Source organism: Podarcis melisellensis, assembly GCF_964234715.1.
Source record: "Podarcis melisellensis genome assembly, chromosome: 14".
NCBI classification, from domain to species: domain Eukaryota; kingdom Metazoa; phylum Chordata; class Lepidosauria; order Squamata; family Lacertidae; genus Podarcis; species Podarcis melisellensis.
The window spans coordinates 10,086,204-10,097,934 of NC_138546.1; the positions used below are offsets into that span (position 1 = coordinate 10,086,204).

Here is an 11,731-nt window from a genome sequence, read left to right on the forward strand (position 1 = left end):
AGGGAGCCAGCGTACAGCTTCTGGGTCACGTGGTCAGCATGACTAAGCTGCTTCTGGCAAACCAGAGCAGTGCACGGAAACACCGTTTTACCTTCCTGCCGGAGTGGTACATATTTATCTACTTGTACTGGCGTGCTTTCAAACTGCTAGGTTGGCAGGAGCAGGGACCGAGCAATGGGAGCTCACCCCGTCACGGGGATTCAAACCGCCGACCTTCTGATTGGCAAGTCCTAGGCTCTGTGGCTTAACCCACAGTGCCACCCGTGTCCCTTGGAGGAAATAGTGGGATATAAATTCATTAAATAAACAAAACTGACGTGCTAGCAATCTTCAAAAGAAGCCTCTCACAAGGGAAGTGTAGCCGATTTGAATTTTGCATGTCTCATTTCTTCTTCTGTCTTCAATTTATGAAGTTGTAGAAGCAGCCCAACAGAGACCGATATAATCGGCAGCGATCGTCTTAACATGAATTTTGGAGCGATCTTAAAAATCACGGGACTTCAGTACAGAGATTTCATTCACATCAGCTTCCACAATAAAGTAAGCTGTTAGAACAAAAATAAACCAAGTTGGTTCTTAGTAATTTCTTGGTTATTTTTAAAGTCTGGAAATGAAAAGGGGCTTTCCACTCAGGCTGTTGATGTCAGTGGTTAGAGACCCAACCAGGATGGCTGAAACATAGTTTGAAACAGAAAACAGTCTTTAATAGACAGCAAGCCTATTCGACAAGGTTGGGGCAGTTGCGGCAAGAATGCTCTCTGCTTTAACATGGTGACGAAGGAAAGGAGTTCTTTCAAAACACAAAGGGTGGCATCCAGGGCACTTGTTCCACTAGCACAAGGATTTCCCCCCCTGTACCCTGTGCCTTCCCCAAAACTTCTCTGAGGGAACCCCCAGAAAATATTTAGGGGGCACCTTGGGGAGATGATGGGGAGGGAAAGTTCTGTTGCACATCCCAAAGTCCTTGCACTGACGGGACGAGTTTGTTGAATGAGCGGCAGGTTTAACAGGTTTCACTGTACATAAAAGCAGTGCTTTTTTCTGGGGGGACGCAGGGGGACGCATACCCCTAAACATTTTGTGAATCTTTGTACTTTTGTCCATTTACTGTACAGCCATCCCTTGGTTTTCAAACAGCTTAATTCTCGAGCATTTTGGCTCCCAAATGGCGCAAACCCGGAAGTGACTGTTCCGGTTTGCAAACTATTTTTGGAAGCCGAATGTCTGACGGGGCTTCCGATTGGCTGCAGGAGCTTCCAGCAGCCAATTGGAAGCTGCGCTTTGGTTTTTGAACATTTTGGAAGTCGAATGGACGTCCGGAACAGATTCTGTTCGACTTCGAAGGTACGACTGTATTTGAACTATAAAATGGTGGTTTTCTTGAGTAAAAATGAGAGTACCCCTAAACATTTTTTAAGGAAAAAAAGCAGTGCATAAAAAATATGCTTGGCCTGTGGGACCCGCTACCACATGACAGTTCAATGGCCACTGCCATAACAGACTTTTTAAAAAAGATACATAACTCTGTAGAGGCTGGATCCATCAGCAGTTACCAGGAGGAGCCAATGAAGCAGGAATTCCATGGAAACCATCTCTCAAGGATGGTGTAGCTGCATCCTGCATTGAGCAAGCAGGGGGTCAGACTGGTGTGACTGGTTTCCATGCAATTCCCACCTCGTTGGCTCCTCATCCCGCAGGCAGTCCTCATCATCTGTCAGTCAGAGAGATCCTCACAAAGGGACGGACCTCTCCCTGCTTGACAAGCCTTCCAGAGGCATTTAGATGACTCAGTGGCTGAGCTAAGCGGATCACTGGCATGACCCAGTGTGGAAGATCTCATGCTCCCATGCCCGCCCTTGTGTTTTTTAGATTTATGAGATCCCGTTCTACATTGCACTGGATCACAAAAAAGAGGCCGTCGTCGTCGCTGTGAGAGGAACCCTGTCATTTGAGGTAATGTCTATTTCATAAAATTGAAAAATTGGCAGCACGGCTTACATTACTTTTTGTTTTCTATGGCTTGGCATGGATTATCACTGGCGAGTTGTTACAGAAATATTAGTTCTTGGGCTCAACAAACATCATTTGGGGATTCTAGCTGGGACTTTTAACATCTAGGGCAGAGGTGAGCAATGTTGTGCCCTCCTGGTGTTAACTGGATTTCAGCCTCCCATCAGTCCCAGGAATTATGACAATTGTCATCCAGCAACATCTGGAGGGACAAAGCTGCTGCTCTAGCATGAATGGGAAGCTTATACAGGAATAACTTGTCTGTACATCATCTAAATGTGTGGTGCATCCCTGTATATCACACTTCTATTGTAATCACCACCGGTTGCATTTTCAGTGGACTTCAAAATAATTTGGACACCTTTCTGTACACGATGAACTGGCAGCATATATGCAAAACCCTGTAGTGCCAGATGTAGTACTTGGCATGAGGAGCCTCTTCTTATTTATTTATTTAAAAAAACAAATTTTAAAAATTAAATATCTTAAGAAATACTACGCAACAAAATCAAATGTATCAGTTATATGCAGCAATACTGCTATGTCTTTCCACTTCATATATCTCAGAAGTCTAATCTCATTACTTCTTTTGCTGAGAAGTGTATTCCAAAAAATAAAATAAAATAAAAAATCACAGACTAATTTTAGCTATGATACCTTATTTGGGCTATCTCTTTCCTTTGCTTGCTATATTATTATAAACAGTGCCCTCCATAGCCCATATAATCAGCCAAGCATTTTTTAAATATAGTTTTATATTTTTTTTAAAAAAAATGTTACAAAAGCATGTGCTTTGTCTCTTTCAGCCAAGCATATTTGTTTTGTTTTTTTAAAATAATTTTTGAGTTATATTGCAAATACATACAAATCAAAACTGTGAAACGTGAAAAGAAGAAAAAAGATTTTAAAAGGTTACAAAGAACAAAAAAAAGAAGAAAAGCAGAAATCTAAATAAATTACATAAACTAATACAATTAAATCTTAATGAAGATAAGAAAAAATCATAGATAGAACAGCGTTAATTCATTCATTATTAAAGTAAGACTTTGCAAACCAAATACATACACTTTAAACAGTTACCTCTTACATATCGTCTGTTTTCCTAAGAAGCTAACACTTCTTAGGTATTTCATTTTTCATATTCTTTTGTTCTGCTTAGCCAAGCCAAGCATATTTGATTCCTCCACTGTCTTGGTCAGTTTCTGTGAAGCCAAAATGAGTGATGATCAGGGGTGGCCAATGTGGTGCCCTCCAGGTGCCGTTGGACTACAATTCCCATCAGCCCCAACCAAGCACGGACAATAGTCAGGGATGATGGGAATTGTAGTCCGCAGCATCTGGCGGTCACAATGCTGGCAGCCCACGCTCTAGATGTTAACGTGCCTTCCAGAATATCTTGAGTATAAAACCTCTGCCATCTGATGTCCAGTGGTGTCAACTCTGCAAGAAGGTGTCCCTGATCCTGACAGTGGGTGGTGTACTTTGTGTATGTTTGGCAGGCAGCCAAAATGCTGAAACCGCATTTCCCTTATTTTGCACGCAGGACGTCCTCACGGATCTCTCAGCAGATTGTGAAAACTTGACATTGGAAGACGTTCTGGAAAACGGTTTTGTGCATAAGGTCAGCAGGTAGTTCTGTGACAACTTTGCAAAGCCCTGGAGATCCAAAACTCTTTGTTCCTGTGTGTACAGTGAGACGCTGGGCAGACTCCTATGAGATCCAGATAAAGGGTCTCATGCTCTACCGACTGAGCTTTGGATTTAAGCACATATTGCAAACACAAACAAGCTTTCAAACTGAGACACTGCTTTTTTGTCTCCTAGGGGATAACCCAGGCTGCCAACTATATTTACAGAAGGCTAATAAATGACGGGATTCTGAACCAAGCCTTCACAATTGCTCCTGTAAGTTGTCGCTTCCAATCTCTGGGCATGCATCCCCCTTGCCTCCACCTTCTCTCCAACATGTTCTGTTGCAAGCATTTAGCTGAGCTGCTCAGTTCATCAGTATTTCTGTTTGTGTCCTAGCCCTTTCTGTGTTTTTTATCTCTAGGAATATAAACTAGTTGTCGTCGGCCACAGCTTAGGAGGGGGAACGGCCTCCATTTTGGCAATCATGCTCAAAAACGCATTCCCCAGTGTGCGATGTTACGCCTTTTCTCCACCAGGGGGTTTATTAAGGTAAATTATATTAATTTTCTATCTCCATTTCAGGACAGAATTCTGTTGGCAAATAGAGCAAGGGAGCCCAGCCTAGCTTAGCACGGTGAGCTTTGAGAAACCAGGGGGTACTTGGACATGAAATGATGTAAAGATAACTTGGGTAGGCTTAGGAAGAACTTATGTGAATTGAACTGGTTTGGTTCTGCATATAGATTTCTCCCCTGTAAGAGATGGATAGGTTTAAAAAATGAACCACGATTCCTCTAGTTTATTTCGGACTCCTTTTATTAAATGTAGCGTGTTCATCCCCCTCTGTGCACAACGATCTGAGTGGGTAAGAACATTGTGTTCTTGAATAACTGGTAAGCAATGAAAAATAAATTGGCTCTGATAATGATATGGCTCTTTTTAAAAAGCAAATAAATTAAAAGCACAAGGAGACCATTATTGCTCCAGACTTGGTCATCCGCAGGGAGGTTTCTGCATGTAAGATCAGATAGGATCATCTGTATAAAAGAACAGAACGGCTTTCCACCCTATGTGATCCCTCCTGCCCATCTACTTCCACATGTACACAGACCTGTACATGTGGGATTGGTTTAGTAATCGACACAAGGTTCCTTCCCCCCCCCTTGAGCTCAACGAGGTTGGTACTAGGACTGTGCAAGTGGAACAGCTTCCCCACAAATGCAAGCCCTGCATGGCGCAGGTAATGTGCAGAGATCTATCAATGGGCAAATACTGTATCTTTGCATGCATGTCTGCATGTGCGCATTATGCGCATGAAAAGGGGAACCATTGTCTAGGAAAATAATTCTACCAAATACTGGTCCAAAGGGAAGGGCTTGCACTCTGGAAAGCATTCCACTTGTTCTGATTTCTTTTTTTAAAGGGGGGAGACATGATTGTGGTGCAAACAGCGGTAATATTTGGTCATACAGTGGTGCCTCGCAAGACGAAAATAATCCGTTCCGCGATTAAAACTCTTGTAATGCATGTCTGTATAAGGAAACTGACAGTAGGTTTCAGTTAGCATTTCTTTTCTTTAACACCCTCCCTTTCTTTTTAAGCAAATCACTTGCGGACTATACTAAGCAGTTTATCATATCTGTCATTGTCGGGAAAGATGTTGTTCCAAGGTAAGGATGCAGCTTACTTGCTGATTCAGTTTGAAAGTGATGTCCTTGGTCAGATGGCTTAATAAGTGCTTATCTCCTTCCCCCTCATTGTTGTGTACCAAACAGGCTAAGCATGCCCAACATGGAAGACCTAAAAAGAAGGATCATTAGGATAGTTGCCAACTGTAACAGACCCAAGGTAAAAAGACAAACCGTTCTTATTTGTTCTAAAAATCTGAATGCTGTTTTAATGGTCACAACCTCTGCAAACACAAGGTATATGTTAAAATTCTCAACAAGTATACATAAAACGGGATGCGGGTGGCGCTGCGGGTTAACCACAGAGCCTAGGACTTGCCAATCAGAAGGTCGGCGGTTCGAATCCCCGTGACGGGGTGAGCTCCCTGCTCCTGCCAACCTAGCAGTTCGAAAGCACATCAAAGTGCAAGTAGATAAATAGGTACCGCTGCAGTGGGAAGGTAAACGGCGTTTCCGTGCGCTGCTCTGGTTCGCCAGAAGCGGCTTAGTCATGCTGGCCACATGACCCGGAAGCTGTATGCCAGCTCCCTTGGCCAATAAAGCAAGATGAGCGCCGCAACCTCAGAGTCGGTCACGACTGGACCTAATGATCAGGGGTCCCTTTACCCTTTATACGTAAAACCTGTCATTTAAATATATGCATTATTTTTGTAAAATAAAGCTGCCTGTTAAGATACATGTCAGCCATGTATAGCTGGGCAGGCAAACGAAAAACCTGTTTTTTTAGCAAGCACTGAAAACCAATGCAAACCAATGCAAGGGGTTTCAGGGTGCAGCTCCTGTCACACTGAAAAAGATACTCATTACAAGTGCGAAAGAGACACTGCATGGCCCTTGTAAAAGTATTACTTCCACAGATTGATGGGGTGGCCATGTATTGGGAAAGGTGTTCTCTTGGGTAAACTGGTCCCAAGCTGTTAAGAGCTTTGACTCAGTATCAGGTTCAGCCAGTGCCGAACTCTGAGCACAGATATTATGTGCTGAAGGGTCTCTCACTCCTGTCGGCAACCGTGTTGCAGTTTCTGGACCAAGTGCAAGGGACGTCCCAGATATAATGTGTTGCAGTCATCCACTTCCTCCCTAGACCAAGTCCAATAATTGCTGGCGCAGGTGTACTTGTAGGGAGTTTCATATGCAGTTAGTTGTATATAGTGGTGAAAGGATTTGGGATTCTAGAGATCATGTTCATTAGATGCAGAAAATTCCATTCTAGCTTGGCTCTGGCATCTTCCCAGTTCAAAAGCGCTTTCGTGGCAGGGCTGGGAAGGATATTGTGGAGTTGTTGCTGTTGTCAGTCAGGACAGCCAGAAATAAATAAAGTTTCATTTTTCCTCAGTCAGTAGCCACCTGTGCTACCCAGGAAGTTTCAAAAGCAGTTTTTGACACGGCATCGAAAGACAGTGTCATACTCGCTAGGATATTATAGACCTATTCCATGAGGCTAGTAGTCTGTTTGACTCCAGTCCTTTAGTTTCATGATGGACCTGTTCGTCAAAGATGTCATGAGATTTCACTTTTTTGCTCTGATTTGCATTGTGGGAGCAGGGAAGTAATTGCCCAGGCGTCATACTTTTGGAATAACAGCACAGAATTATTGTGGGTGTAGATGTTCTTAAAAACTTCTCTGCACAAACTGAAATGATCCCACTTAGCCAAATGGCTTCGCGGTTTCTCATATGCTCTCCTTTTGTCTTTCAATTTCTCCTCGCACAGTACCAGATCCTGCTACATGGCTGTTGGTATGAAGTATTTGGAGGAGAGCCTGATAACTTTCCAACGGAACTGGATGGTAGAAACCAAGATGCTTTGACTCAGCCTCTTCTAGCTGAAGAAAACTTAATGGTTCATCAGTCTCCTTCTTACACTACTCTAGGTGACGACTCGTCTTTAAGCTCTCCGGCTCAGTATCCGCGCCTCTTTCTCCCTGGGAGAATCATCCACATTGTAGAAGAAAGCAGCACAAAGAGGTAAACGACTAACCTGCTATCAGTGACCCCGTGCTCCCCAGCCCTTTCTCTCTCTCTCTCTCTCTCTCTCTCTCTCTCTGCCCCGAATCTGCATTTACATTCAGAAAACTCTTTTGGCAAGGATTGAGTGAGGAAAGGTGCGGTGAGGAAAGGAAAGATGTGGAAATGTGGTGAATGAAAGGTTTGAATAATGATGATGATGATGATGATGATAATAATAATGGTATTGTGTGGCTCGCAGAACATTTCCCTCGATCTGACCAGGTGTCCCAAGAAGCTCAGCTGTTGCAATTATTTATTATCCTAAGCTATATGGAACAGTCTTTCAGAAATCTAGCATTTTGTTTATTGAACATAAGCGTATACCACTTTTCTCAAACTCTAGGCAACTTACATAAAAATAAAGCATCACAACAAAAGCATTTTAGCAGGCAAAATGCAGGAATACAGAGCACCCTCTCACCCATCAAGCCAGCCTCTTCAAAATTCACCCCAGGTTGGGTTTGCAGCTCTTTCGGAAGTCCTTGAGAGAGGAGTTGTTTCTGATAAAGGAAATCATCCCCAAAGCCTTAGGGCCCTTGCATTGAAGGTTCTGCTCAAGGTCATTGGACTACTTGACATAAAAGGTGCGTGGCTTGACCCAGGCTTCCTCAACCTCAGCCCTCCAGATGTTTGGAGACTACAATTCCCATCATCCCTGACCACTGGTCCTGCTAGCTAGGGATCATGGGAGTTGTAGGCCAAAAACATCTGGAGGGTCGAGATTGAGGAAGCCTGGCTTGACCCAAAGATTTTCACACTGAGTTATGGAAGTTAATGCAGAGAGGCACCTCTCTTAACACTGGTTCCGGGCTTTGAAGGGCATCATGGGTGTGTACTAACACCTCACATGTTGTTTTTTTTGCAAATATGGTGTTGATTGCCTATCAAGCTAGCACAGTGCTCACTGTACTTCATACTAGCCAGTTGTCTCAGTGAGAAGCAGAGGGCTATCTAACTACAGTTTTCTTATGCCTTCATTATGCACTTTTTCCACTTTTCCAGGGGCACGGTGTTTCAACTTGCCATCTGTTTTGCTCAAAGCAGAAAAGGAACTTTTATTTTTAACCACCACCTAAAATCGCTGATCGGGTTGAGGGAAGAGCTTGAGGACTTGCGTCCACTGGTTTCTTGCCCTAGACAGCCTGCTCCATTTTTGCACAACTTCCCTGCCTCGGATTTTTGTTGACCTCACAAAAACAGAATCTATTTTAATAGCTTTCTCGAGCAGGGCAGCGTTAAGACATTTTCACCACTGAATAGTTTCAGAAAACTATTTATTACTGCAAGGTTTGGAAAACTTTTGATAAGAACATTATTAAAACCCTGCCGCTGCCTCCCCCCCACCCCCACCCCTTTTGCTGTATTTTGCAATTGAACAATATAGAAGTGATTTTCTTATGGTACTGTAGTTTCCTTCCACAGGTAAAAAAAAAAAAGTAATATGCGCTCAGGCATCGAGGCTCGTTGAGTAGCTATTCTTACTGTGTGTCATATTTTTTGCATTGTGCCTCACCTCTACTGAATCGGTTTAGATGGTGGTATGTTTCTTTTTTTAAAAAAGCAAGTAAGGGGAAGTTTGTAAAAAGCAGGGGGGATTGCAAAAAGAAAAATCTGTGAAACAGAGTAATGTCCAAAAAAAGTGTGACAATATGAATAATTTCAAAGGGGGGAGTCATAGGTACAGAGGGTGTTTCACAAGTGGGGTGCCATACCAGCTGCTCCTTACAGAATATCTTGAGAGAAGCTCACATTCCTGTCTCAGCCCCTGGATGGAGTGGCATGGGAGAAAGGGAGTCGTTTCACTGTTGCCGTTGAGATTACTCCTACAGCTGCTGGCAGTGAATTGCAGGTGGAAGTCGCAGTCACAGGAGGCAAGTTGTCTTTCAGGAAGTTCAGGCAGAACGTGTTGGCTTGGCTGCAGCTATTTCTAAAAATCAACTTCCTTTTCCTGTCTACCCTAGGAAAGAGGATGCAGCCTTTTTAAACAGAACTTCCAAAATCACATGCACCAGGGATGAGGAGCCTGTGGGCCTCTGCAGATGGTGCCTGCTTCTCAACTCATAGCGGGGCACAGAGGGCAGCCTAGGTGGTGGTGAGGTTTGGGGAGTTGCAGCCCAGCCTGGTCCACTGCTGGCAGGCAGCTCCTGATAAGATTGCCCCTGTCAGAATGCGGCCATCCACAAGGCAGGGAAAGGCTTCCAATGGCAGAGTTCAAAGTCCTGCTTGAGTGCTTGGAGCTACGTTATGTATTTACAAAGATCAATCAGTGTTTGAAATAGCTGCTGAAATCAGGGGTGCAAGTATTCCACTGACACGTTGTCCTTTTTCCAGGTGGTGTTCTTCAGACGTCAAGTACACTGCAAGCTGGTCAAAAGAAACCGCCTTTGGTAATATTTTAATAAGCCCCAAGATGATAACTGATCATATGCCAGACATCGTCCTCAAAGCTCTAAATAGCTTGGCTCAGGAAAACGCACCTTGCATTTCTTGTCGAGCGCAAGGAGACTTTTCTACAAACATTGTATAACTGAAGACAAAGAGGACAGCAGCCTATCAAGTGTGTTTGGACAGGCAGGCCTTTCGGACTTCACTCATGCCCCCAAAGTAGGAGCTGAGCGGGGCAGGTCTTCAACATTTTCAGGACGAAGCAGAGGACACACTTCTTTGCATTGCAGAGATTTTTCTGGGGTCTTTTTCAAGGCGAGCTGTTTCACTTTAACAGAAGCAAGTGAGCCCGTCGTGATTTCTAACCATTGATCAGTGGCAGCTGGTACAGAGAACTGCGAGGCTGATGGGAAGGAAGGCAAGACTAGCTAGAGTGACCATATAGGTTCATACTTTACGGTCTACCTCTGCCTTACATCTGTTTCACATAGCAGAGCTGGCCACCCCACCAGGTTGATAAAGCACTTGTAAAAAGGAGACATGGGAAAATGAAAATATTAAATTGAAGACAACTCTACCACCGTTCCGGATATACAAAAGTGACACCCCCACCCCCCAAGAGGTGAGCTGAACTTCAGCCTATTATTGGCACTTCCCTTCATGGCAGAAATCTTGTTTTCTTTGCTGTTGAAGGAAGCCTGCATTTTATAACTTTTGTAGGCTTAAATGCTACTTGGGTTCATGTGCAATATTTGTCTACTTTTGCTTACCGTTCAGTGCTGCTGAATGTTCATTTAATTATATAGAAGGCTTAAATCCTTGCTTATGGTATTATTCCACATTGCCCCATTCTAGGAGAATTGTGAAAGATCATTTGGACTAGCTATGTAAAAAAAGTTTCAATTTTAAAATATTCCTACTTGCAATCTTGTACAGTTAAAACAATTGTGCAGCAAATGATGTCACTAAAATGATGTTTTACTAAATGCAAGTCCTTCAGAAACTGCTTGCCAAGCAGAATCAAGTGTTTTGTGATGGTATTTGTTCATAGATTTAGGTTCCAACTGAAAATGGAAATAGGAGATAATCTTGTTGCATTACGCTATACTTTGGCTTGCTAGTTTTCAGTGGAAAATACTAAGAAGCCTATCCCACAGTCTGGATCACAACAGATGGGAGGTATTCCTTAGCTGGGCTTCTCTCTCTGCTTCGCCAAAGGGATTTCTGTAAGGTAGTGGTTAAAAACGTTATCAGTTTACCTTGGTTTTTTACATTTGAGATTGATGACTGAAGTGGAGAACAAGTTGAAATTAATGAAAGCTGGTACAAGTGACATCTGCACAGCAAGCCTTTTGGTACTTGTTTGTAGAAGGGCAATCTTTGTCAAAATCAGAAAATGTTATGTGTTTTTCCCCACATGCAGATGCTTCCAAGCGAAGGTAACCCACTCCACGGTGGGTTATGCATTCACATGAAAACAAAAGTCTTTTAAAAAACACCAAACACTTCACTGAGGAATCCTGTGATCACAAATACTGTCCCAGTTCACAATCCACAAAGGTTAAAATTGTGGGCTTTCTAAACACTCCAACGCAAGCATGACTAAAACCAAACTTTCCATATGGTAGCAATAGGTAGCAAAGTCACAATTCACCCAGAAGCCAACCCAGGTGCATGCACACAACAGCCAGACCGGAAAATGGCGGTTGTATAACCCTTCGCGCTGCAGGGCTTTTGCCCAGTCTGGGTCAACTTAATCCATCTGTGTCAATAGATTCAATCTCTCAGTGGTTTTCAACCAGTGTGCTGTGGCACCCTGGAGTGCTTTGAATGATGGTCAGGGGTGCTGTGGGAAACCTTTACCTCTGTCCCTTTCCTTCCCTCCATTCTCTGATGCCTTCTTGTGTCTCTGCCTCCCAAAGGCTTGCACAGCTGTTTGTTGCAGCTGCCTTGACTACAACCTTGGCAGGCAAATGGTGTCTCCGGGGCTGGCCAGGAGGTGCTGGC

General features: G+C 43.6%; 1 protein-coding gene across 3 annotated transcripts in view; it reads left to right on the plus strand.

Annotated features, from left to right (window-relative positions):
* Positions 1 to 10,744, plus strand: part of DAGLB (diacylglycerol lipase beta) — a 28,443-nt gene extending 17,699 nt beyond the window's left edge. For 2 of the 3 annotated variants that reach the window (XM_081889187.1, XM_081889186.1), the window contains exons 8-16: positions 414 to 540; positions 1,870 to 1,953; positions 3,554 to 3,631; positions 3,835 to 3,915; positions 4,064 to 4,191; positions 5,244 to 5,312; positions 5,418 to 5,490; positions 7,044 to 7,297; positions 9,671 to 10,744. In XM_081889187.1, the coding sequence (XP_081745313.1) occupies positions 414 to 540; positions 1,870 to 1,953; positions 3,554 to 3,631; positions 3,835 to 3,915; positions 4,064 to 4,191; positions 5,244 to 5,312; positions 5,418 to 5,490; positions 7,044 to 7,297; positions 9,671 to 9,866 (1,090 nt within the window). In that variant the 3' untranslated portion in view covers positions 9,867 to 10,744. The remainder of the gene's footprint in view (positions 1 to 413; positions 541 to 1,869; positions 1,954 to 3,553; positions 3,632 to 3,834; positions 3,916 to 4,063; positions 4,192 to 5,243; positions 5,313 to 5,417; positions 5,491 to 7,043; positions 7,298 to 9,670) is intronic. The other variant, XM_081889188.1, reaches the window with a different exon arrangement.
* The last annotated feature ends 987 nt before the right edge of the window (positions 10,745 to 11,731 follow it).